Source organism: Talpa europaea, assembly GCF_964194135.1.
Source record: "Talpa europaea genome assembly, chromosome: 3".
Taxonomy (NCBI): Eukaryota; Metazoa; Chordata; class Mammalia; order Eulipotyphla; family Talpidae; genus Talpa; species Talpa europaea.
Window position 1 is genome coordinate 138,787,610 of NC_140069.1, and position 25,392 is coordinate 138,813,001.

General features: G+C 40.8%; 1 protein-coding gene across 2 annotated transcripts in view; it reads left to right on the plus strand.

The window, feature by feature from the left end:
• Positions 1 to 13,052: 13,052 nt before the first annotated feature.
• NUP205 (nucleoporin 205) overlaps positions 13,053 to 25,392 on the plus strand; it is a gene marked incomplete at both ends in the record, with an annotated part of 66,069 nt that continues 53,729 nt past the window's right edge. For both annotated transcript variants that reach the window (XM_084230089.1, XM_084230090.1), the window contains 6 exons: positions 13,053 to 13,080; positions 18,579 to 18,721; positions 20,104 to 20,275; positions 22,654 to 22,798; positions 23,193 to 23,352; positions 23,773 to 24,001. In XM_084230089.1, the coding sequence (XP_084086215.1) occupies positions 13,053 to 13,080; positions 18,579 to 18,721; positions 20,104 to 20,275; positions 22,654 to 22,798; positions 23,193 to 23,352; positions 23,773 to 24,001 (877 nt within the window). The remainder of the gene's footprint in view (positions 13,081 to 18,578; positions 18,722 to 20,103; positions 20,276 to 22,653; positions 22,799 to 23,192; positions 23,353 to 23,772; positions 24,002 to 25,392) is intronic.

Here is a 25,392-nt window from a genome sequence, read left to right on the forward strand (position 1 = left end):
TGTTATGCATTGGTCCTCAGCCCCCCAGGCGTTCTGGACATACCTCGTGATGCACATGTTATGCATAGGTCCTCAGCCCCCCAGGCATTCCTGACATACCTTGTGATGAATAACCTTCCAGTGTGATCCAGCTTTGTGCTCTTGTTTGATTTGAAGGGCTGAAGGGTTGGGCTCCTGTACCTAACTGGCCGGGCCATTTTAACCTTGTTTAGGTGACAAAATGGCGGCCGAATAGGCTGCCTAGGAGTAGCAGACCCACAAATATATTCCTGAACTTCATGAGAAGTAAAAAAATCCAACTTAAAATCAGATACAATTTTTAAAAACTTTATAGAAACATCTATTAAAAAAATATTAAGTTTGGGGCCTCCCCAGTGGCGCAGTGGTTGAGCGCTGGGTTGCGAAGCTGCCCTTGGCCTCTGGGGCGCCGGTTCGATCCCCGGCTGCTCCACGGCCACTGGAGGAGGGTCCCACATGGCGCGCAGACCTCTCCTGCCGCCCGCTGCTCCCCTCAGCAGTGTACTTCTGTCCTTCTGCATGCTCTGCTCCCTGCTCTGGCTCTGGTGAATTCTCTCACCCTCCCGCACTTCTGATTACCCAGTGCATGTATAAACAAACAAACAAACAAACAAATAAATAAAAATACATGCCTCTTTTAAAAAAAAAGAATAAGTTTGGTGAAGGTTGAAGAATCAGGTACACTCTCTGGCAGGAATATAAAATGTTTGAAACAATTTTGCAGTATCTGTCAAGAGCATTTAAAAATTCTTACATGCTAAACTAATAATGTTAAATTTAAGAAACTGATTTCTAAAGCATGTGGACAAAGATTTATAAATAAAGATGTTCACTGGAGTGTTTATATAAAACAAACAATTAGAAGAAATTAAATATTCAGTATTAGGACCTCAACTACATAAAATTAGGACAATATATCCATGTGCTAGAGTCATAGACTAGTTTTTGGCATCTTAGCACAAAAATGTTCTCTGAGTGAAAAACAAAATTAAATGTTGAGTTTAAAGAATATTTAATAATGAAGATAATGCTTAGAATGTTCTTATTAGAATATAAGAAAGTAAATAGATGGTATTGTAACAGGGTGGTCCCCAGGAAAGGGGGAGGTTCCCTGCCCCACCCAAGAGAGGGTAGAACTGAGCAAAAAAAAAGGAAAACTGCAAAAGAAACTAAGGAAAGAAAAAAGCAGGATGGAGCCAGGAGACCTGGAGGAGGCATGGAGCCTAGAGACACGTAAAAAAACTATGCTTGTCTTTTGGTCGTGGACTGGGTGACACAAATGTGGGTGAGACCCATGGGGAGGTGACAATGGCAGCTTTTATCTTGATGTTGATTTTGCTCTTTTCCTTCTGGGCTTGTCTGGTTGTTTTTGACCCTTTTCTGTGGGTCCCCACTGGAAGATGCTTTAGACTTGTGGCAGGCTTTGGGGCCTTGCTCTGGGCCGATCCCATATGGATGGACTTTTACCCGCCATGGGACGGGTAACTTTGGGTTGTTGATTTAGAAACTGGACTCTTTGCCTTTCCTGTCTTGTTTCCTAGTTGTATTAAAGTTCCTTCCCATTAAAGTCTCCTATGTTTTGTGTTAATGCAGCGAATGGCAGAACCCATTTAGAATAGGCAGGTTTGCGGGGTTTGGGCTGCCCCTCTCCCTGTCCTATAACAGTATGAATACTTTAAATTAACCTCAGTGTGTCCAACTGGAATTAAATCAAAGTCTCTGCCCATAGGATTATGACCAATTACGGTTTTAATTCTTTGCACCATTCTGTTTTCTAAATGGCTTGTAATGAGCATCTGTTATTATTGTAATCAGAAAAAAAAACAATTAAAATTTATAGAGGTATATCAGTGAATCTCAACATAGTAATAAAATCCTTCCCAGGATTTTATTTATTTTATTTATTCCCAGATTCCCCCACCCTGCCCAGGGAAGTGGAAATTAATTAAATAATTATTCATTCTCAAGCTCATTCAGTTTATTTATCCAAGATTTATTAAGGACTTCCTAAATATCAGGCACTGTGAATGGCTCAGGGAATGTATTGGTGAATAACACACCAGAACAAGTGTATTAATTCATTGCTGTAAAGACCACATCATGGGAAACCATAGGGCATTTCAGAAAGGACTTAAGGAGTTTGAACTTTGGTTGGGTAATCGGGTAGGGTTCAAGGATGCAGAGGTTGGTTTGGATTGGTGTTTGAGGAAGTGAGTATAATTCAATGATCAGGTGTATATGTGTATCTTATCTTTAGGGAGGGAAGACTAGAGAAAGGCTAAGGTGTAATTGTGAAAGAAGTGGCAATTAGAAAAAATTAGCTGGAGGGAGGATGTTTGGTATTTTGTAGCTTGGACAATGTTCATGTTTTCTATCTTTCCAGATTTGACTATAGAGTGGTCTTGTTCAGGACTTGATTCATTGTGCACTGGGTTCCCCGTAGGTGTTGATATTATTGAATATGTTTATGCTCAATGGGAAATGTCAACACAGAGCTGTGAGAGCTGGGCCAATTCATAGCTGTACCAAGTCCAGATTGATTACATCAGACCAACTAATGCAGAACTTCAGATGATGCTAAGTGCTATCGACAATGAATCATGTGCAATGATTAAAAAGAATTAAGGGTAGAGTGTGATCCTTTTGCACAGATTGGTTGAAGAAAACTCCTCAGGGAGCAATGCTCTAATTGAGACTAGGAGCACATTACATTTGCTTACATGTGGAACCTGGATCGCTGTGTAAAATGTGTTTCTTATTGAAATTAGAAAAAAAATTGAATACCACCTTACACTAGCGAAAATGGCACATATCAAAAAAACAAGCAAAAACAAATGTTGGCGAGGATATGGTGAAAAAGGAACTCTCTTACATTGCTGGTGGGAATGCAAACTAGTCCAACTGTTATAGGGCAGGGAGAGGGGCAGCCCAAACCCGCAAACCTGCCTGTTCTAAATGGGTTCTGCCATCCGCCGCATCAACACAAAACATATGAGACGTTAATGGGAAGGAACTTTAATACAATTTGGAAACAATACAGGAAAGGCAAAGAATCTAGTTTCTAAATCAAGCACCCAAAGTTACCCGTCCCCTCGTGGGTAAAACTCCATCCAAATGGGATCGGCCCAGAACAAGGCCCCAAAGCCTGCCACAAGTCTAAAGCATCTTCCAGTGGGGACCCACAGAAAAGGGTCAGAAACAACCAGACAAGCCCAGAAGGAAAAGAGCAAAATCAACATCAAGATAAAAACTGCCATTGTCACCTCCCCACGGGTCTCACCCACATCTGTGTCACCCAGTCCACGACCAAAAAGACAAGCGCAGTTTATTCACGTGTCTCTAGGCTCCACGCGCCTCCTCCAGGTCTCCTGGCTCCATCCTGCTCCTTCCTTCCTCAGTCTCTTCTGCTTCTTCCTCTTCTCTTCCTGCTCAGCTCCACCCTCTCTTGGGTGGGGCAGGGAACCTCCCCCTTACCTAGGGACCACCCTGTTACACAACCACTGTGGAAAGCTGTCTGGGGGTTCCTCAGTCTATTAAAAATGGAGCTACCATATGATCAGGCAATTCCACTACTAGGGATCTGTCCAAAGGACACAAAAACAGTGATTCAAATGATCACCTGTACACCTATGTTTATTGCAGCACTATTTACAATAGGTAAAACCTGGAAACAACCCAAATGCCCAAAAATAGATGACTGGATCAAGAAGATGTGGTTTATATACACAATGGAATATTATTTGGCAATCAAAAAGATAAACTTATGCCATTCGCAGCAATGTGGATGGAGCTAGAAGGAATTATGCTCAGTGAAATAAGCCAGAAGGAAAAAGAAAAATATCGGATAGTTTCACTTATAACAGGAATATAAGGGAACCAAATAAGACATCAGTGTAAAAAATATATGTAATAACAGTACAAAACACAACAAAGCAAAAACAATTATAAACCAGAGACATCCTGAAGGGGAGGAGGTAGGAGAGGGATCAGAGGTGTTGTAGAGCAACACTGATACAAAACGGGGTGCCTGACTGTGGGTTCTCACCCCCACGCTTAAAAGGACTTATTAATGCTCTACTGCAGGCACACGCAAAAGGTTAATAAAAGGCCTGTATGGGATTAACTCAGGACATCATTTCCCCCTAACAGAGGGAGGGAGGGAGGAGCACAGGGGACTGTGGTGATGGTGCACGGGTGCCTTGGGGAAGGAAATTCTATGGGGACTCAATCTGAGGGGGTGGGGAGAAACAAATATTGTCTAAAAAAATGTAAAAAAAATGATAAATGTTAACATAAAAAATAATAATAATAAAAGAAAGAAAAATAAATAGGAAATAATTGAAAACCATTGCATGATGAGAAAGCAAGATGGGTAAAGAGTGAGAAGAGATTGGCTCCAGATTATGCAATATACTATACACAATATACTGTATTCCTTATAAGCTAGGAGTTTCTGTTTCAAGTATTACATTGATAATTTAAAATCATTGATTTTCTACTTCACTTGGGTTAACTTAACACAATGAAATTCCATTAAATGTTTAGTGTAAGTAAGGGAATGTCTCGGCTGGATCATGCTGTAAAAAATATAGCTCTGGCTGCTTGGGAGGATAGCACTGAGGCAGGAGATAAGGCAGGGAGAAAATCAGCAAGAATGTGATTGCTTTGAAACAATCTTGTTTGGTACTGAATCCTTAGATTGGTTGGCTTGGAAATCTATCTTTCCTATTAATAATCTTGTGAGTGTGCAGTAAGGAACTGACTTATGCTAAAAAAATTCATGAGAGATTGATAATAAATTCAGAATGCTAACTTATTAATTCACAATGAGAAAATTATCAAGTGACTGAATTCTTGTGTTTAGTAATGAATACCATGTCTTTACATGGGTAACTAATTTCAAATCAATAGGTTGTTTGATGGGATTGTAAGAAATCAGAACAAGAGAAATTGGTGAGAGCATTACTTATGCAACATTACTTAATAAATGTGCAATTTAAAGTGTGTAGGGTTGTACAACATGGTGGAATAACACTGCCATGGGAACTTGATTAATACAATTCACTGATGCTGTACTATTACTGGCACCTCATTAATACATCTTTATTTGCCTTTTATTCAATGACTCTTTGTCTTTCTTCAATCCCTTTACTTTAGTCTCCTTATCACTACTACCCCAGGGTATCTTCTAAGTGCTTTATGTGAAATTCATTATTTCACTGAATCTTTATAGGAATTCAAGAAAAGTATTATTTCAATGTAAATGGATAAAGGAACTCAAACTGAGGGAGGTTGAATAATTTTCTCACTATCCCATAGTAAATCATTGGCAAGTAGAAATTTAGAGCAAACTTTCTTAAACATCTCTCCTCAACTCCACCAACATGATAAACCCTATATTGTTTATCAGTCTATGCCTGGAATCTCAACTCTTCTGTGAAATAGGAAAAGAAGATACAAGATACAGACCACTGAAGAATAAGCCTAAGTCAAACTAAAGCTGAGAGGGCTTCCCTGGTGGCCTGGGGGTTGAGTCTCAGTGCTATTACTGCTGCAGCCTGAGTTCGATCCCTGGCCAGGGAGCTGACCCATATGACACAGCAGACCTCTCCTCTCACCCACAGCTCCCCTTAGCAGTGTATTTCAATAAACCTGCCTGTTCTGCTCCCCACTCTGTCTCTGGTGAATCCTCTCACCCCTATACTTCTGGCCTGCACCCGTTCTTCTATGCATACATACATACATACATACATACAGCAGAGAAATGACACGCAACAAATTCATGGAGAATCTTTTTCCAAATTTGTTTTTTTTTTTGCATTTGTTTGCAGCTTCTTAAACTCTTTCTCCAATTTATTTGTTTTTGCATTTGTTTGTACTTGCACTATTGTCCTTTGTTTCTAAGCTGACATCATTTCCTGAACAGTGCCGTGGCTTATTTCAACCAATGCTTCCTTGCTCTTTGTACAGTTTCACTTTGAGTATTCTTCTGATAGGATGAATGCTCCGCTCTTTCATCACACTCAAACAGAATTCTGCTTTCCTCAGTAACCCGCACACTCCCTGCCAAGACCGAAACTAAGTATTCATGCTAATTCCAGAATGCAGTCCAGACTCTTTGATCAGATAAACTGACTTTGCCATCAGTATTTTTACATCCCTCTTATTCCTACTTGTTTCCTGTTTTATGTCAAGCACTGTTGTAAGACACGCCTTTTGTCTGCACCAGAATTCCCCTACACTTATCTATGGGAACAGGTTTCGACTGGAGTCCTGATGATTTTCATGAAAGACACTGTGGATTGCCCTACCTCCTTCAGGTCCTTATTACTGCATCAGTCTTCTTAGAGTTTTCAGGCACTTGCAGGAGAGATGGTGGTTCGTAAAGTCAACTTCAAGGAGCTCACAAGATAGCCCAGCAGTGTGTAGAGGACAGCAACTTGGCCTTTCCTTATTCACAGCTATGGGGTAGCTCTGCTCTTTCTTTCATTTTATAGATTTATTTTATTTATTTGATGCACACAAGACCCGGAGTGTAGGTCAGAGGTGCAGGGAGTGAGAGGATTCACCAGAGACAGAGTGGGGAACAAAACAGGCAGATTGACTGAAGTACACTGCTGAGCGAGCAGCGGGTGAAATAGGAGATGTCAGCTGTACCATGTGGGTAGCTCCCTGGCCGGGGATCAAACTCATGCTCCAGTGGCTGCAGATAGCTTCATAGTGCTGAGACTTAACCCCTTGGGCCACCAGGGAGGTCCTACTGTTATAGCGCAGGGAGAGGGGCAGCCCAAACCCTGCAAACCTGCCTATTCTAAATGGGTTCTGCCATCTGCCGCATCAACACAAAACATATGAGACTTTTTTTTTTTTAAGATTTATTTATTTATTTAAGCACTGGGTACAGTCAGAAGAGTGGGAGGGTGAGAGTGGGGAGAGAGCTGGGAACAGAACAGGCAGCAGGACTGAAGTACACTGCTGAGGGGAGCAGCGGGCGGCAGGAGAGGTCTGCGCGCCATGCGGGACCCTCTTCCGGTGGCCGGGGAGCAGCCGGGGATCGAACCGGCGCTGCAGAGGCCCCGGCAGCTTCGCAACCCAGCGCTCAACCGCTGTGCCACCATGGAGCCCCCCAAAACATATGAGTCTTTAATGGGAAGGAACTTTAATACAATTAGGAAACAATACAGGAAAGGCAAAGAATATAGTTTCTAAATTAAGATCCAAAGTTACCCGTCCCCTCGTGGGTAAAACTCTATCCAAATGGGATTGGCCCAGAGCAAGGCACCAAAGCCTGCCACAAGTCTAAAGCATCTTCCAGTGGGGACCCACAGAAAAGGGTCAGAAACAACCAGACAAGCCCGGAAGGAAAAGAGCAAAATCAAAATTAAGATAAAAGCTGCCATTGTTACCTCCCCATGGGTCTCACCCACATCTGTGTCACCCAGTCCACGACCAAAAGACAAGCGCAGTTTCTTCACGTGTCTCTAGGCTCCATGTGCCTCCTCCAGGTCTCCTTCTGGCTCCATCCTGCTTCCTTCCTTCCTCAGTCTCCTCAGAAGCTTTTTCTCTCCCTGTCAGCTCCACCCTCCCCTGGGTGGGACAGGGAATCTGGAACCTCCCCCTTTCCTGGGGACCACCCTGTTACAATACCTCTCTGCTCCTTCATGTGGTGCTTTCGACCCAGGGGCAGACAGACAAGGTAATACAAAATTATAATACATAATATGTAATACAATACCTTATATTAGCTTAAGATGTACTAAATTATTTGATATTTATTATCTATTGTGAATTGATCACTACAAAAAGTCTAGTTATCTGTCCCCATCTATGGTCACGATATTTTTTTCTTGCAATGAATATTTTTAAGATCTACTTTCTGTAACTTAAGTATACAATATTACAGCTGTCCCCCTTTATCTTAAGTTTCTCTTTGTGTAGTTTCAGTTACCTACAGACAACCATGGTCAGAAAATATTTCTTACAATAAGAGATTTTGAGAGAAACCACATTCATGTAATGTTTATTGTGGTATATTATTATATTTATTTTATATTAGTTATTGTTATTAATCTCTTACTCTGCCTATGTTATAAATTAACGTCTGTATGTATATATGTGTATGTAGAAAAAACAGCATATAAAGGATCCTGTACTATCCAGGATTTCAGGCGCCCATTTTGCCTGAAATGGGTCTTGGAACACATCTCCCAAAGTTCAGGGGTAGCTATTGTATTAATCACAGTTACCTTGGATGTGAGATTAAATTTAAGAAGACTGAAGGAGTCAGGTCATGAATAGCCTTGTAAGAACATTCTAACAAACAGACTTCGAATAAATGTCAAAAACTTGAAGGGTTTAAGGAGTGACCCCTTTGATTAGTATAGATGGCTCAATTGAAAATGGGTGAGACTGGAGGCAGGCAGACCAGTTAAGAGGCTGTTGGAATATTCATTCTATGAAGGGAAGCACTTCTATCAGATCTACGTGCTGTGTTTTGATTGTGGGTTTTAGGGAAAATCTAGGGCAAGTTTATTTTCTACTCCACAAGAGACTGAGAGCTTTCCAATACCAGTGGCTTTGCAAGTACAAAGCCACAACTGCTCACAGATTGGGGTGACACATAATGGTGAACCTTTGCTGCCTGGGGTGATCCATTTGGTGGGTTCTGCAAAAAAAAGTCACAGAACTTGAAACTCATCTAAATTTCTAAGCCTTGCCCAGAGGAGTTTTGCAGTTTTGTAAACACTAGCCCCTGGACTTTGTCACTTTCTCACTGGTCTGTTCTCTTAACTCCCTGTCCCCACACACTTTCATGACCAGCCTATCATCTGTCTACTTAAAAGCCAGTTCTTTGGTGTAATTTTCCCTAATTTTCATTTTTGAGACTCCAAACAAATTAAATACCTGGGTTTTAGGATCTGTAGTTCAAAATCAACTAATTGGGGCAATCAGGGAAGTCACAAATAATGGATCAATTAGACTGGCACACTGTCCTGTCAGTTACCCCAGATAAACCACAGATTGCTTAATTGCTGAGTGCTTTCACATTTGTAATGCATGTTAACAACTTGGTTAAATCATACCAAGTAATTGGCCATACCTCCATTTAGCACTTATTTTGCCTTAAAATAGGTACGTTTTATTTAACAAATACTCATCTAATACTATGTGTCAAGCCCATTCTAAGCACTTTATAAATTAACCTTTTAACAAATCTACAAAGCAGATATAAACATCAACATCCCATTTAGAGATGATAGAAAGTAGTCAATAAGGATGGTTGCACAGCTACTAAGTGGCAGAAACAATTTGAGTCCAGGGAATCAGACTCTAGAGTGTGTGCTCTTAACCACAATTATATGTGCCCTTCTCTCTCTCTTCCAGTAGATTATAGAAGCACCAAACTCTGTTAAGTTTTATTTTATTTTATTTTATTTTACTTTATTTTATTTTCCCTGAATTGTAACTGCAAGCCAGAGGTATGGCAAGAACATGGACTACAAATATAAGTAGACACAGTTGCAGCTGTCCAAGAGTAAATCAGTTGTTTACTGAACACAACAAGCCGTGAAACTATAGTTAAAAACAGCAAGATGGGCCTCCCTGGTGGAAAAAGGGGTTAAATCTCAGCACTATGAAGCTATCCGCTGCCACTGCACCACGAGTTCTATCCCCAGTCTATCCCCACATGATGCAGTAGACCTCTCCTGTCTTGCCTACTGCTCCCCTCTGCAGTGTATTTCAGTCAATCTTCCTGTTCTGTTCCCCACTCTGTCTTTGATGTATCTTCTCACACCCACACCTCTGGCCTGTACCCCAGGTTTTGTATGCATAAATAAATAAGTCTTAAAAAAATAAAAACAGCAACATAAAAGAAATGAAAACAAAACAAAAATAAGTAAAAAAGGAAAACAAAAAAAAGACAACACATAATAAAAGAACAAAAACAACAGCCATTTACTTATAATTCTGCAGTCTGGGCTGGGTTCTCCTACCCATGTGGTCAACTGATGGTTCCACTAGGACTGGCGGATCCGGGATGGCCCTCCTCCCGCCTGGCCTCTCAGCTGGGATAATTGAAACAGCTAGAATAAGGCTAGGTTTCTCTCCTCCTGGTTCATCATCCTTGAGGAGGCTAGCTTTGGTTTCCTTCCAAAATGTCTCAGGACAGAAAGAGAGCAAAAGTGGATGCAGCTAAGCTTCTTAAATCCCAGACTTGAAACTTGCCCAATGTCACTTCCACTGCATTATTTTGGTCCAAGCAAGTTATAAGGCCAGCCAGATTCAGTGTGGCAGAATGACTTGAATTTAGGGACATGTGATTCACTGGGGACCTTTGACAACAATATCATATAAGGAACTAAGAGTTTTGGTAGAGAGATAATCATCGTAGCATATAGGGTTATAAATAAGGTGGGTAACAATGTAATAGGGATACAGGGAAAGACCCTTGAATTTGTTGGGGGTGATAAGGAAGAGTATCATGGAGATACTTTAGCACAGACCCTAAGACTTGGACGATGCATCATGTTTGGGAGGTTAACTTAATGAGTGGACAACAGAAGGATGGAGAAGGGATGGAAGGGCCTTCTAGGCAAACAGTACAGCAGGTGCAAAGGCGCTGCTGATATGATACATGGTACAAAAAACTCATGTTGTACTTGGGGAATAATGAATAGTTCTCAATTGCTATGGAGTGAGGAAGTATCCCAATTGCTATGGAATGAGGAAACCTGCAAGATAATGCTGGTAGTGGGTGATTGAAGGAGAGTTGTAGGAAGTTAAAGAATTCCTTTATAGAGAGAAGTGTTGTGCTATGTGAGCTTAAAAATTGTGTGCGGGTGGAGGGGGAAGGCTTGTAATAGTTATGCTGAGAAAGAAAATCTTTGAGGGGCCTCCCCAGTGGCGCAGCAGTTGAGCGCTCTGCCCGCAGGTTCTGCAGCGCCGGTTCGATCCCCGGCTGCTCCCCGACCACCAGAGGAGGGTCCCGCATGGCACGCAGACCTCTCCTGCCACCCGCTGCTCCCCTCAGCAGTGTGCTTCGGTCCTTCCGCCTGCTCTGCTCCCCGCTCTGGCTCTGGTGAATTCTCTCACCCTCCCGCGCTTCTGACTGCACCCAGTGCTTCTATAAATAAATAAATAAGTCTTTAAAAAAGAAAATCTTTTTTTTTTTTTTATAAATTTTATTGTTATATTCCCCATACAATTGCAGCCCCCCATTCTGACCCCAAACCCTCCCCTCCCGCCCCCGCCCCCCTAAAAGTGTCTCTGGTTCATAGTTTTTTGTTGATTTTGATTTTCACTTTCTTATAGTTATTCATTTTCCTGGTCCCTTATTTAAGTTTTCTAGATTCCTGCTATGAGTGAGACCATCCGGTATTTTTCTAAAAAAGAAAATCTTTGAATGCCACCTCTTGCCAAGTTTCTGCTTAACATTCTCCCTATTCTACCAAATTTTAGGAGAAATCCCCTCACTTTTATTTTTCTCTTCCCCTCAATCTTTAAACCCACTTTTATTGCAGTCTGACATTTGTCTCTAAATAACAATGACTTTCAACAAATCACCAATGAATTTGGTGTCCACTTATTGTATACTGTGTCACTCAAGTCTCTTTGTTCAAAAGACTGAATATACCTGATATTCTTTTTTTTTTAATTTTTATTTGTTTATACAAGAACTGGGGTACAGGTCAGAGGCGCACGGGGTTGGGGGGGTGAGAGAATTCACCAGAGAGAGCAGGGAGCAGAACAGGCAGATGGACCAAAGACACTGCTGAGGGGAACAGCGGGCGAGGCAGGAGAGGTCTGCCCCATAATGTGGTTATCTCCCTGGCTAGCTGGGAATCGAACTCACACTGCAGAGGCTGCTCCACCTGCCTCCTCCAGGTCTCTTTCTGGCTCTCCATCCTCCTTCCTTCCTTCTCCAGTCTCCTTTCTATCTTCTTCTCCCTGCTCAGCATCATCCCTCCTCTGGGTGGGGCAGGGAATCTGGAGCCTCCCCTTTTCCCTGGGTACCACCCTGTTACAATAATGTCATAATATTAATATAATGTAAAAACCCTAATGAATAGCTACACATTATAGTAAGTAATAATGACAATATTTTATTTTTTCTTGATTTTTTCAAATTTAATTAATTAATTAATTAATTAATTTTATTTTTATATTCCCCATACAATTGCAACCCCCCCATTCTGACCCCAATCCCTCCCCTCCCGCCCCCACCCCCAATAATGACAATATTTTAGTTTGAAAATTAGCCCATTAAAATTTAGCAAATGAAAAAAGAAGGTTCAGCTATTTGGGGGTTTTTAGGTAGGAAAGTATTTGTGATTATGAAATAATATATCTGCAAACAGCTTCGAAATAATCTTTGTTGGGGTGGAGTTTAGGTATTGCCACTTTCATAATAAAAAGTGATAATTTGTTTCACGCTCTACAACTATGTTGGCACAATGCACTTTGTATATAGAAATGCGATGAAAACTTGGTGTGTGACAGATCAAATGGCTTTTTGAGCTTTAACACCATTCACCCCACTTTCCTGCCCAAAATAAGCAAATAATGCAAGGAAGTTTAATTTGAAATGGAGATAATGATTTGAATGTAAGGTTTTATAGTATCACAAACGGGGGAGGTGAGGGCGGAAAAGTAAAATAGAAAAAAATAATATCACAAAGGAATGTCATTTCAATAACTATTCAATAACTAGGTCTCCGTATCTGCGTCCCACCTTGCCTAGTTCAGTCATTAAAAAAACTACATTTCCCAGGATGCACTGCACAGCCAACGTCAACCCGAGGGCCTCGCGTCTCCCAACGGGTTGCCCTCGCCTTATTCGAATGGGACTAATTCCGGCGAAAATTAATATCTGTGGTTGAGAGCCGATTTTTGAACTTGCGTTCGCTTGGCACGGTCGGGCACGCCGTTTGGACGGGACAACGTGGGATCTTTCTGTCAGGCATCGAGCCGGGCAGCCTCACCCTTTTCTGGGACCTCCGTGCGCCCGGGGACGCCGTTAGTGCGCCTCCAAGATGGCGACGCTGTTGGCGGTAAATTCGGGTAAGTGTGGCTGGGGCGCGGGGGACGTTGTGGGGCAGGGGGATCCTCGGTTCTTTAGGGAGAGATCCAGACTGTGAGGACCCTCGGGGTCCCGGCCCCCATTTACGCTGGCTGCCCGCTTTCCCCTGGCTTCTGGAACGAGAGTCCCGCCCTCCCCTGTTTGAATGGCGCGAGGCAGCGCTGCGGCTCCAGCCCAGGAACCGGGGTTTGAGAGCGGGCGGGTGGGGGCTTGTGGCCTGTGGGGCCCAGGATTTCGTTTCTCCTAGCTCAGGACTGAGCCCGGCCTCTCCCGTCCCCCCACTTTTTGTGTCTTGGGCCGGCATTTCGCCTGCATACTGTGAGTCTCCGGCAGTGAGGCCAGAGAAACCGAGATCTTTTTCAGCCATGAGCGCATGTTCAAAGCAGGCACTGGGCCCCTTATGGGAATTGGGGGTCCTGCAGGAGACGAGTATCTTCGATGGTGAGGGGTACAGTCCGGAAGGGGGCGGGAAGGGGGTGCCTCGAGCTCAGATGACTCCCCACTCTGCGGGTGTGGCCCGTCTCTGGATGCTCCAGTACCTTAGAAGCAGTAGATCCTCGGGGCTGGGTAGAGCGTAGAAGTCGGTAAGGAATCTGGGAGATCTGGGGTGGGTCCTCTTTTGGCGATTCTCAAATTGGGGCGTCACCGCCTCCCGGGGAAATTTGGCAGAGTTGGGTGCACTGTGATTGGCAAAGTTCCTGGCACTGCTGGCTCCAAGTGGGCGGGGCAGTGCTGAAATCTAAGAATCACCTGCTCAGAATGTCAGTGCCTGGGTTAAGATGCACTGAACCTCATGGGCACAATGAAGACCATATTTGCGTAGTAAATGTTTGCAGAGAAGTTTTTCCCCAGTGCCCTTGCTTTCTGTTTCTCATTATGCAGGCCTCCCTTTTTCTCCCATCCCGTCCTCCCTCTAATGGGACTGCTAGTCTCAAAAAGTTGTCTAATTCTGACTTGCAGATCGAACTATTTCGGAAATAATATGATGGTTTATTTTATAATAAGGAAAGGTTGTATTTATTGGGCACCTACTGTGTTACAGGCACTGGATCAAATGTTTTACATGCCTTATCTCATTTAACTCTATTTATAAACCTATGGTATAGTAGTTATTAAATATCCTATTTTATAATTTGGAAATAGAGACATAGAGTTAAGTAACTTCCCCGAGGCAATACAGATAATAATTCTAAGCCTGTCATAGATGCTTAAATTATTACATGCTACTACTTAAGCAAAGTATTATTATATTATTTTTATTACCCCCAATTCTGATATATCTGAATGTTAGTAATGAAGTTACTTCCATACTATTGCTGTCCTCCCCTAGCACCCAGATGTGAAATTAAAAGCAGTGTGTGCATGTTTTATGTGTAGTGATACACATTTCTTCAGTATGCACTCCTCCTAAGTTACTATCAATAAACATAGACCATTGAAGAAGGAAAAGTTGTTGCCAATAGCTGCAAAGAGTTTATACAGTGTATAAGGCTTTGTAGCAGTCCTTTTTAATCGGCAACATAGAAAGGAAACATTTTTAAAAAGCAAGAGAATATTTTTTTAAAAACTTTAACATCTAGGGAAGCAACCCAAATGCTCATAGAGGAATCAACAGGTAAACAAAATGTGGCATACACACAGTGGAATGTTATTTAGCTTTATAAGTGAACAAGTCACAAAAAGACAAATATTGAATGATCCCACTTAAATGAAATAGCTGAAGTCGTCAGACTTATAGAAACAAAGCTTGGTTGCCAGTACTTAGGGAAAATGGGGAGTTATTATTTAACAGGGATAGACTTAGTTTTGGGAGATGAAAAAATCTGGAGAACTATTTACTACAGTGTGAATGCACTTTACTGAATTGTATGTTAAAACATCTGCTAAGATAGCAAATTCAATGTTAGTTTTTTTTAACTCACAATTAAAAAAATTTAAACATCTTAGAGTTGTGGAAGAGGAAATATAGTTTGTAGAGTTTTAATTTGCTGAAATTCGCCTGCATATTTACTAGTATTGTGACCTGTATCATCACGGCTGAGTAGACATACAGGCTTGTTTGTAAACAACGATTGGCCCTGCTTGACAGTCTGGTCACCCTGACCTGTTCCCAGCAGTGACTATTTCAGACCTTTTCCATACTCTTCTAACCTAATCTTAGTCACAGAAAAAAATAGAAGCCATGAGTCATGAACTCTTTTTTTACCCTCAAGCATAAAATCCTATACAGAGCTGCATGCTTTTCAATCAGTTTCTCTGTGACTTCCTCTTTTAAGCTCTTCTCCTTGTTACCCCTTTATTTCCTTTTCTTTCCAGTACACTCTCCTTACTCTTGATTCATGCCTCAGTCAAGTTGCTGTTCTCTTGTTCCTCTTCACAGTCAATCCTTTCAAGAAATTTGTTTTCACATTCCACATTTCCATCATTCCGCTTCCTCCTCCCACTTTTTTCAGTCCCCATCCTCTTAAACAACTCTCACTAAGGTTAACATGCTTTTATATTTAAAAATATTCAGTGACTTAAAAAAATTTTTTTAAAGATTTATTTATTTATACAAGCACTGGGGTACAGGTCAGGCGCGGGAGGATGAGAGAATTCACCAGAGACAGAGCGGGGAGCAGAACAGGCAGATGGAGTGAAGACACTGCTGAGGGGAGCAGCGGGCGAGGCAGGAGAGTCTGCCGGTCTATGTGGGTTTCTTCCTGGCGGGCCGAGAATTGAACCTGCACTGTAGAAGCTGTGGACAGCTTCACAGCGCGGCGCTCAACCCACTATGCCATGGGGGAGGGCCTTCAGTGACATTTTTAATTTTTATCTTGCTTGATCTTTTAGGATAAAGAAAAAATCCTTAACATGGGTTTGGAAGCCCAGCGTGGTGTGGTGTTTGCCTCTTTTGCCAAAACCCTTTTCTGTCCTCTGGCTCTCTTAGCCTTTTAAGTTCTTTGAGGGTCTGGTGTTCCTCTTTCCAAGGCAGTGCATGTTGGATGTTAGTTAAACTTAGGTGTGACTCCATGATGAATGTATTTCCTCACTACCCTATAAGCGTACCCTTACCCGGTACATGATGGATGAATAAATAAATGTGAACTTGCTAGAGTTTTCTCTAAAATCAGTGAAAATAAATGCATTTTTTTTATTTATAAACTTTACTTTTTAGAGCAATTTTAAGTCGAGAACAAATTTACCTAGAGGCTTTTCTGATACCTTCCCTTTATATCCTGTGCCAATTAGTTATCAATTCTGACTACTACAACAGACCTTTCCGTTCTACTTTACTGTCCTCATCCAAGTTGAGGTTCTGTCTCCTTTGAGTGGTGACTTGGCGATCATCCTTGTTCCTGACAATTGCTATTCTAGTGAGTCCAGCAATCACAGCATTGTCTTACAGTGCCAGCTTTATTTTGTCATCTACTGCTTGCAAATTTCCCTCTTACTAGTAAGAAGAATTCCATGTTGGCCTGGAATCTAAGACTCAAGCCTACTTTATCCTTCACATTTAGAGCCAAGAAAAGAATCTCTAGGAAAATCAGCTAGTCACCATCCAACTAGGACCTCAAAGTGGTCATTAGGATGCAGGGGTTGGTCCTTGTTTTGACAGATGCAGAACTCTTGCTTTGGTAGTTTATGTACTCAGAGTTGACTGGATCCCAGCAGTTGGTTTTTCTTTAATCAAACTCAGAAAAGACATAAACCAGTATGCCAATTCACTGATCATTAATGAGAGTATATGTGCATGGGTGCTCATGTTTGTCAGCACATTCTTTAGTCTACAAATTTATATGATACTTTTTTTAATCAGAGGATTGGCAAGTACACAAAGCAGGAGTTGGGTGGTCTCTCTGTGTAAGACCTAGACATGCTGATTCCCACTCCCCCACATCCAAAGGCCTGATAGATCATTGCTTGCCCTGACGTTCAGGTAGGTTAGATTCTCTGTTAGATGTGTTCTCAGCATGCTGTACTTCTCCATCAGAGCTTTCGTTATACTGGTAATTGCTTTTTGAATTCTGGTTTCAATCTGTTTCAGCAATCTCTAAGTTCCATGTAGCCTGAGATCCTCTCTGTCTTGCTCATTTTATAGTCTCTGGCATATAGAGGGCCTACAGTAAATATTTGTTGAGTGAATAAATGATCCAATTTGACTGCTTTATTCTTTGCTTTTCCTGCACATAACCCCTTAGAGTGAAATTTCTTAGTACATTGCCTTCTGTCAGCATTGTTCACAGGATTGTAATGCATTTAATAGGTTACAGTTATCTTTCATGTCACTCTTACGGTCCTGGTAACTATATGGTTTTGTGTTTTCTCAGCGGTTCAATATGCTTAAGACTATCCTTTACAGTTTATGTTACAGTTTTAAGTTTCATCTGTTGAGTGATTGATTGGTTTTTACTAGTTTCCCTTTGAGAGTTTTTGCAAACATACATGGGGACCATATCTGATTGTTGCAAACATAAACCTTGGACTTCGGGGTAGTGAGTCTTTAGTATGTCTCCCATTAAAAAAGGAGACAAGAATACAAATGATCACAGTACATTGATGTGGTAAATAAATGAATGAATGTTAATATCTGATAGAAGATCTTGGTTGTCTTGAACAGGTCTATGCCCTGGACTGAGATGTGTGCAGCAATCCCTTAGAAACCTTTGCCATCATTTTGATCTTTTGAAATTCTTTATTTATTTTTTGTGTGAGGCTACAATCATATCCCTTTCTCCTTCCTTCCTTCCTTCCTTCCTTCCTTCCTTCCTTCCTTCCTTCCTTCCTTCCTTCCTTCCTTCCTTCCTTCCTTCCTTCCTTCCTTCCTTCCTTCCTTCCTTCCTTCCTTCCTTCCTTCCTTCCTTCCTTTCTCTTCTTTCTTTTTTTTTAAGATTTATTTATTTATTCATACAAGAACTGGGGTACAGGTCAGGGGGTGAGAGGATTTACCAGAGACAGAATGGGGAACAGAACAGGCGGAGTGAATGAAATACACTGCTGAGGGGAGCAGCCGGCGAGACAGGAGAGGTCTGTTGTGCCATGTGGGTTGCTCCCTGGCTGGCTGGTGATTGAACTTGTGCTGCAGAGGCTGCGGACTGCTTCACAGTACAGTGCTCAATCTTCTGTGCCACTAGGGAGGCCCCATATCCCTTTTTCATATTGTTATTGAAATAAAACTTGGTGTGAGCTTTTAAAGACAAGGATTGTATCCCATATTCCCTGTGATATTTTACTGTTCATTTATGGAGCTTAAATATTTTTAGATCAGTGAATTTGGCTGAGGTTAGATGAGTTTGCCTAGGTAAATCTAGACATGATCTCAATTTCTTCACTTATAAACTATTTGCTGGATATGTCTTAAATTCTGAAAAGTATGCTTTTATATTAATGTTTTGCCTGTATAACTGTATATTTGAAAGTGACAGTGAGCATGACTACAATGTATAAGCAGTAACTTTACATAAGTTTTATTTGATGCTGGTTTTATTTTTTCTTTAAGCTGCAAGTCTGTGGGGCCCTTACAAAGACATTTGGCAAACAGTGGGAAATGCTCTTTGGAGAAGACAACCTGAAGCTGTCCACCTTCTTGACATGATTTTGAAGAAACACAAACCTGACTTCATCTCATTGTTCAGAAACCCAGTAGGAAATTTTCTTTTTCGCTTTTTGAATTTACTTTATTAAAAAGATTGCAGGAGCAAGTCAACTTTTAATGCATGTAAATGGAATATGTTACTATCCTTGTCCATTCAAGTTTTCTCAAAAAATGTAGTTTTTCCCTGTGGGCAATTATTATCTTCCTTTTATTCTCCATAGACGTTAATATTGTGTTTATCTCCAGCTAGGAGATATGATAATATTTGAATACAATTTAGAGAGTTTTGTATTTTCCAGAAATATGAGTCTCCTTAGAATTTCTGACCTATAGTTATACATCTAAGCTTAGTAAAACTGATGATTTCATTTATGTCAAGGCACTCTTCTACAGTTGAAATCTTTATTATGTTATGTAAATTGTGTTAGCTGAACTAATTAATTCTTGCATATTGTCAATCATTGCATCTTGGAATCCTTTTTAACCAGGAATAGAGTTCTTCAGTGGAGGGGCTTCATCTTTGGAATGCCTTTTCTTGTTTGACAATTTTCTCTCATAGATTAACAAGGCCATCTAAGAACAATTTATGTTTACCTTACTAGAGATGGTCTTTTGTGTTTTAGGTTTTTTTTTTTCTGTTCATAAGGAGAACCTTTAGCTAAGGAGCTAGTTAAGCTGAGTTCTGGTATTGGCGCTATAAAGAGTTACATGACCACGGGCAAGTCATCTAATTAACCTGGACTTCAGTTTTACACCTGTTACTAGAGCAGTTGTAGTAAATGATCGTTGTGACCTTTTTCAATGCATAAATTTCTACAATTTTATGATCCTTCTAGTAATTTGATACTTTTATGTCATTTATTAAATATTTCAATACAATAGACCTTTTTAGGAATAAAACTGCATTTTAGGTAATAATAAACTATCAGCTTACTAATTAATTCAACAGTTCATACATCCATTTGTTCTCATTTGAAGACTTAATTTTTAACACTTATCATATAGTGTATACTTTGAAAAATTTTTTAGAAAGTTGAAAAATTGTATACTATGTTATGTGACTATTAACATTTTTTAGTTCAGAGTTTGATAGAAGTAGTTACTGAGACGGTAGTACTAGTATACAGAGTTGAAGGTACTGTAAAATAAATATTTTTCCTTGAACCAGGGATGGTTTTATTTATTTTCTCAATTTTCAAAAAATTTATTTATTTATTTTTCAATTGAGGTTAGCAGTGGTTTTACAAAACTGAGTAGTGTAAAATACTACCTCACAAAAGTCTAATTATAAATTATCTGATAACAAATACTTCTGTCCTATTACCTGGCTGCCTTCCAGGAATCAACTTCTCTAGGAAACTGTAATACCTCATCACCAATGTGACTGTTTCTGTTTCATTGTCTTATTTACTTGTTTTTACCATTGTAGCCAAAAAATGTTCAACAACATGAGAAAGTTCAGAAGGCCAGTACAGAGGGAGTCGCCATTCAGGGTCAACAGGGAACCCGACTTCTTCCCGAGCAGCTCATTAAAGAAGCCTTCATCCTCAGTGACCTTTTTGATATTGGAGAATTGGCAGCTGTTGAGCTGCTTCTTGCTGGTAGGTTGACATTTAGCCAAACCTATGGTAAACTAGTACAGAATTATAAAATTACCCACTCGAGTTTAACATACTGTTTAGATTGATTCCCAGTATACTTTCAAGGCTGTAATTTAATGAAAAACCGTATTTTAAATATCTCCTTTCTATAATCTTTGATGAATGGAAAGACTACAGTTTAGTGATCAGGCCAACCCTGGTGGCGCAGCAGTTGAGCAATGGGCTGTGGAGCTGCTTGCAGCCTCTGCAGCACTGGTTTGATCCCCGGCTGCTGGCGAGGGTCCCACATGGCGCGACAGACCTCTCCTGCCGCGCCTCACTGGTCCCCTCAGCAGTGTCCTCTGTCTGTCTGCCTGTTCTGTTCCCCAGTCTGTCTCTGGTGAATTCTCTCACCCTCCTGCGCTTCTGACTGTACCCAGTGCTTGTATAAATAAAATAAATAAAAACAAAACAAAACAAACAAACAAAAAAAGAATGGTTAAAAATAATTAACTAGCAAAGAATAATGCATTTCACATGCAGTCTAGAACACAAAGTAGTTATTGTCTTATGCAAAGTGAGAAGGTAATGTTACTGCTTTTTTGGAATTTCTTCTTGAGAGTGATTCAGACCATGAGTAGGTAAAAAATAAGAATTTCATTACTGAGTCTTAGGTAAAAAATAAAGCAAGGCTATAGGAAGTAGAGATGGGGGCTAGGAGGGAATTGCTTTAAATAGGGACTTAGAGAAGCCGTATTTAATATTTGGATATTTGACCTGAGACCTGCAGGATGACAAGGTGCCAGAGTTGCTGAAGGATGTTCCAGGCAGAACAGACTTCAAGAGCTAAAAGATGCAAAGACCATCTATTGTGGCTGGAGTATCACAAGAGACAGGGAGTGTGAAGGAAGAAGGATAGGGCAAAAGTCTGGTCATACTTAAGCTTGCAGGCCATGAAAGTTAATTTGGATTTTATTTTAATTGCAGTGAGAAGTTGTTAACAAGAACTTTAAGCAGAAGAGTTATATAATCTGGAAGAATTTTGAAATCGTCTCTTTGGCTGCTATCTAAAGATTAAAATTTTCATAAAATAAATTAATTTTAATTATAATAAGGGAGCCATGAGGAGAAGCCATGTAGGCATTTTATCTGAAAGTCTAATATGTCTAAAGATAATAATGCAACTGCCAAAATCCTTTTGACCGAAGACTGCATTAAAAGAAGCATAATATTGAGAATGAGGGAGTATACTCATACAATGACAAGGATGTTAACTGGATATCCTCAAGTGTTGAGTTTAATTCAGAACATTAATAAACATTTATTCTGTGACTGCCATGGGCGAGATACTGTGTTAAGACTCCATAGATAGAAAGATGAATAAAACCTCAACTAACTAAAAAGGAACTCATAGTCTAGTAATTGAAAAACACATAAATAATTATGACAGAATTAAGTTCACAATGTGTGTTTGTGCAAGATTTAGTGATCATTCAGAGGGAAGAGGATTTTAAGTTGGCCTCAGGTTGTACAGAATCTTTGAAAACATCATAAGGCTTCAGGTAGTTGCTGAAAAATGAGTAGGCTTATGTCAAGTGGAATAGCTGTACATTCAGCAAGACAGAATGGTTCCAGGCAGAAGAAATGGTCTGTATAGAGGTGTGAGCAATGAGATGAATTTGGGGAACAGTAGGGAGTGGAGTGATTTGGCTAACAGGAGAAGGAAGGCCTAGGAAATGAAACAAGCTGTAGGCTAGGTATTTTTTTTTATAATTAATTAAATTTTAATTGAGGCAATATTTGGATATCTCCCCATCACATATCGCCACCATAGTGCACCCACTGCCAAATCACCCACAGTCCACCACCATAGACCCTTGTGCTTCCTTCCCTTTTTGTTCTTACTGTCCTCTCCTCCCCCCAACTGTGCTTTTTAAAGGGACAAAGTGGTAGTTATTTAGAGAAGAGCTGTAAAAAGGGCAAGTGAACTGGAAATGTAAAAAAAGGTTTATTTAATTTTCAGAGAAGACCCTAGGGGAAGAAACTTCCAAATATTTTTTAAGATTTCCTGTGTAGTAAAATGGACGTTAAATAACATTAGGTTCACTGGACAGCAGTGAGACCAAAAGGTTCTCACCCAGCATATGGAAATCAGATGGAGAGGAAATTGAGAATTTGGAAAATGGTGAAGTCTATGTTATTGGCTATGTTCCAGCCTGAGTTGGGCGGCCCCTTGGATATGTTGTGGAAGGAGTAACTCAACGGATGGGTGTTTGGAATAGAGGAGCCACTTAAACTCTGAGATCCTAATTTTTTGAACTGAACATTGCCTATGGTGATTTTTTTCCTATAAACATGTATGTTTATTTATTGAATTATTTCTCAACTTCTTATTTTAGGAGAGCACCAACAGCCACATTTCCCTGGCCTCACCAGGGGATTAGTAGCTGTTCTTTTATACTGGGACGGAAAGCGGTGCATTGCAAATTCCCTGAAAGCTTTAATACAGTCTAGGCGTGGAAAGACATGGACCCTCGAACTCAGGTCTGTTTGCTTCTGAGAATTTCCAGGGGTTAGTTAGAAATGTCTTTAAAAATTATAATTTTAGAAATAACAAAAACCTCTCTTTATGATGTATAATTTAAGTAAAATATGTAACATAAGTCAAGTAATGAATACCCCAGTATTCTGCCAAGAATGACACAACAGTATAAACCTGCTTAATTATGTTTACAAATAAAAAACATTTCATTTATGTCTGGTTAGAAGTTTATTGAAGCCAGTGACCTAAAAAAGGTAAGAAGAGCTAGGTTGTAATTCATCCCAGTTATTGCCAGTAATGCATATTATTGTGAAAAGAGTGTTTGCTGTATCCATCTGATGAGGAAGTATAAACACTACAGTTCATTATAACTTTATTGATTTCCTTTTGTTACAGCCCAGAGCTGATTTCCATAACAACACGCTTTACAGATGAGCTGATGGAGCAAGGATTGACTTATAAAATCCTAACTCTGGTGTCACAGATTGATGTGAACAATGAGTTTGAGAAACTACAGCGTGAAAGAGGTTTGGGCAATGAGAAACATCGCAAAGAGGCAAGGGTTCAATGAGATAAATTCATGGGTTGTCTGTCATATTTTGGAGGCAGAAAAGTTATGACAACTAGAATATTCTTGTAATAGAGGCCTAGGAAAATTAATAATGCTTATTAAAGTGCATAGGCATCTGCGTTAATGAAATTGTCTTGCAGCTATTTCAACTTCTTTCTAGTCACTTTAGGTGACTTTCTAACTCTTTTTTCTGGAATGAATTTTTCCAGAAATTGGTCATCCCATCTGATTAAAATGAGGCATTGATGATAGTTTGTTTAGAATTCCAGAGGTGAGAATTTAGGGTCTTTGGTGAATTGAGATAGATTTATTAATTAGCTTTTATAAAGATAATTTATATTTTGGAATAAAACCAGTCTTCATTGCAATTTATTTATAATGATAACCATCTGTTTTTATTTCTAGGTTTCTGATCTCATTAAGGAGTGCAGGCAGTCTCTGGCAGAGAGCCTTTTTGCCTGGTCTTGCCAGTCACCTTTAGGCAAAGATGACACTCTGCTCCTTATTGGACATTTGGAAAGAGTGACAGTTGAGGCTAATGGCTCCTTGGATATAGTGAATCTGGCTCTTCTCATGGCACTTCTGTACTGCTTTGATATCAGTTTTATAGAACAAGGCACAGAGGAACGAGATGGTATGGGTTTTTAAATTTATTATTTTTTAAAATCAGACTTAAAATTGTGGAGATAACATTTAAGATGGGTGATATTTTGACTATTAATGTATAAGTTGTATATTGTTTCCTTTGTTTTCATTTCATCTGTTTGAATATTTTTTTTTTAATATTTATTTTTATTTATTTATACAAGCACTGGGTACAGTCAGAAGCGCGGGAGGGTGAGAGAATTCACCAGAGCCAGAGTGGGGAGCAGAGCAGGCAGAAGGACCGAAGTACACTGCTGAGGGGATCAGCGGGCGGCAGGAGAGGTCTGCGCGCCATGTGGGACCCTCCTCCGGTGGCCGGGGAGCAGCTGGGGATCGAACCGGCGCTGCAGAGGCCGTGGGCAGCTTCGCAACCCAGTGCTCAACCACTGCGCCACTGGGGAGGCCCTGTGTTTGAATATTTTAAAAAATATTTATTTTATTTATGCTTACGAGAACTGGGGTATAGGCAGACGTGTCGGGGGGTGAGAGGATTCACTAGAGACAGGGTGGGGAGCAGAACAGGCAGATCCACTGCAATACAGTGCTGAGGGGAACTGCGGGCGAGACAGGAGAGGTCTGTTGCACCATGTGGGTTACCTCCCTGGCCAGGGACTGAACTTGTGTTGCAGTGGCTGCGGATAGCTTCATAGTGCTGAGACTTAACCCTTTGTGCCATCAGGGAGGCCCATATTTGAATTTGTTTTTCAAATTTTCAAATTTTTTTGTTTGTGCCTAGAAGAACAGGGGTATAGGCCGGAAGTGCTGTGGGTGAGAGGATTTACCAGAGACAGAGTTGGGAGCAGAACAGGCAGATCTCCTGAAATACACTGCTGAGGGGAGCAACGGGTGAGACAGGAGAGGTCTGCTATGTCTTATGGGTTAGCTCCCTGGTCAGGGGTCAAACTCAGGTCGTAGGGGTGATAGCACTGAGTCTTTTTTTTTTTTTTTAATATTTTTATTTATTTTTTAATAGAGGCATGTTTTATTTGTTTGTTTGTTTGTTTTGTTTATACATGCACTGGGTACAGTCAGAAGCGCGGGAGGGTGAGAGAACTCACCAGAGCCAGAGCAGGGAGCAGAGCAGGCAGAAGGACCGAAGCACACAGCTGAGGGGAGCAGCGGGCAGCAGGAGAGGTCTGCGCGCCATGTGGGACCCTCCTCCTGTGGCCGCGGAGCAGCCGGGGATCTAACCGGCGCTGCAGAGGTTGCAGGCAGCCTTGCAACCCAGCGCGCAACCACTGCGCCACCGGGGAGGCCCAGCACTGAGTCTTAACCCCTAAGCCATTAGGGAGGCCCCCCATATTTGAATGTTAGAATGTAAGATCACATTTTAAAAATAATTGCAACCTGTTAGATGTTTCTGTTGTCCTTTTGGGTTTT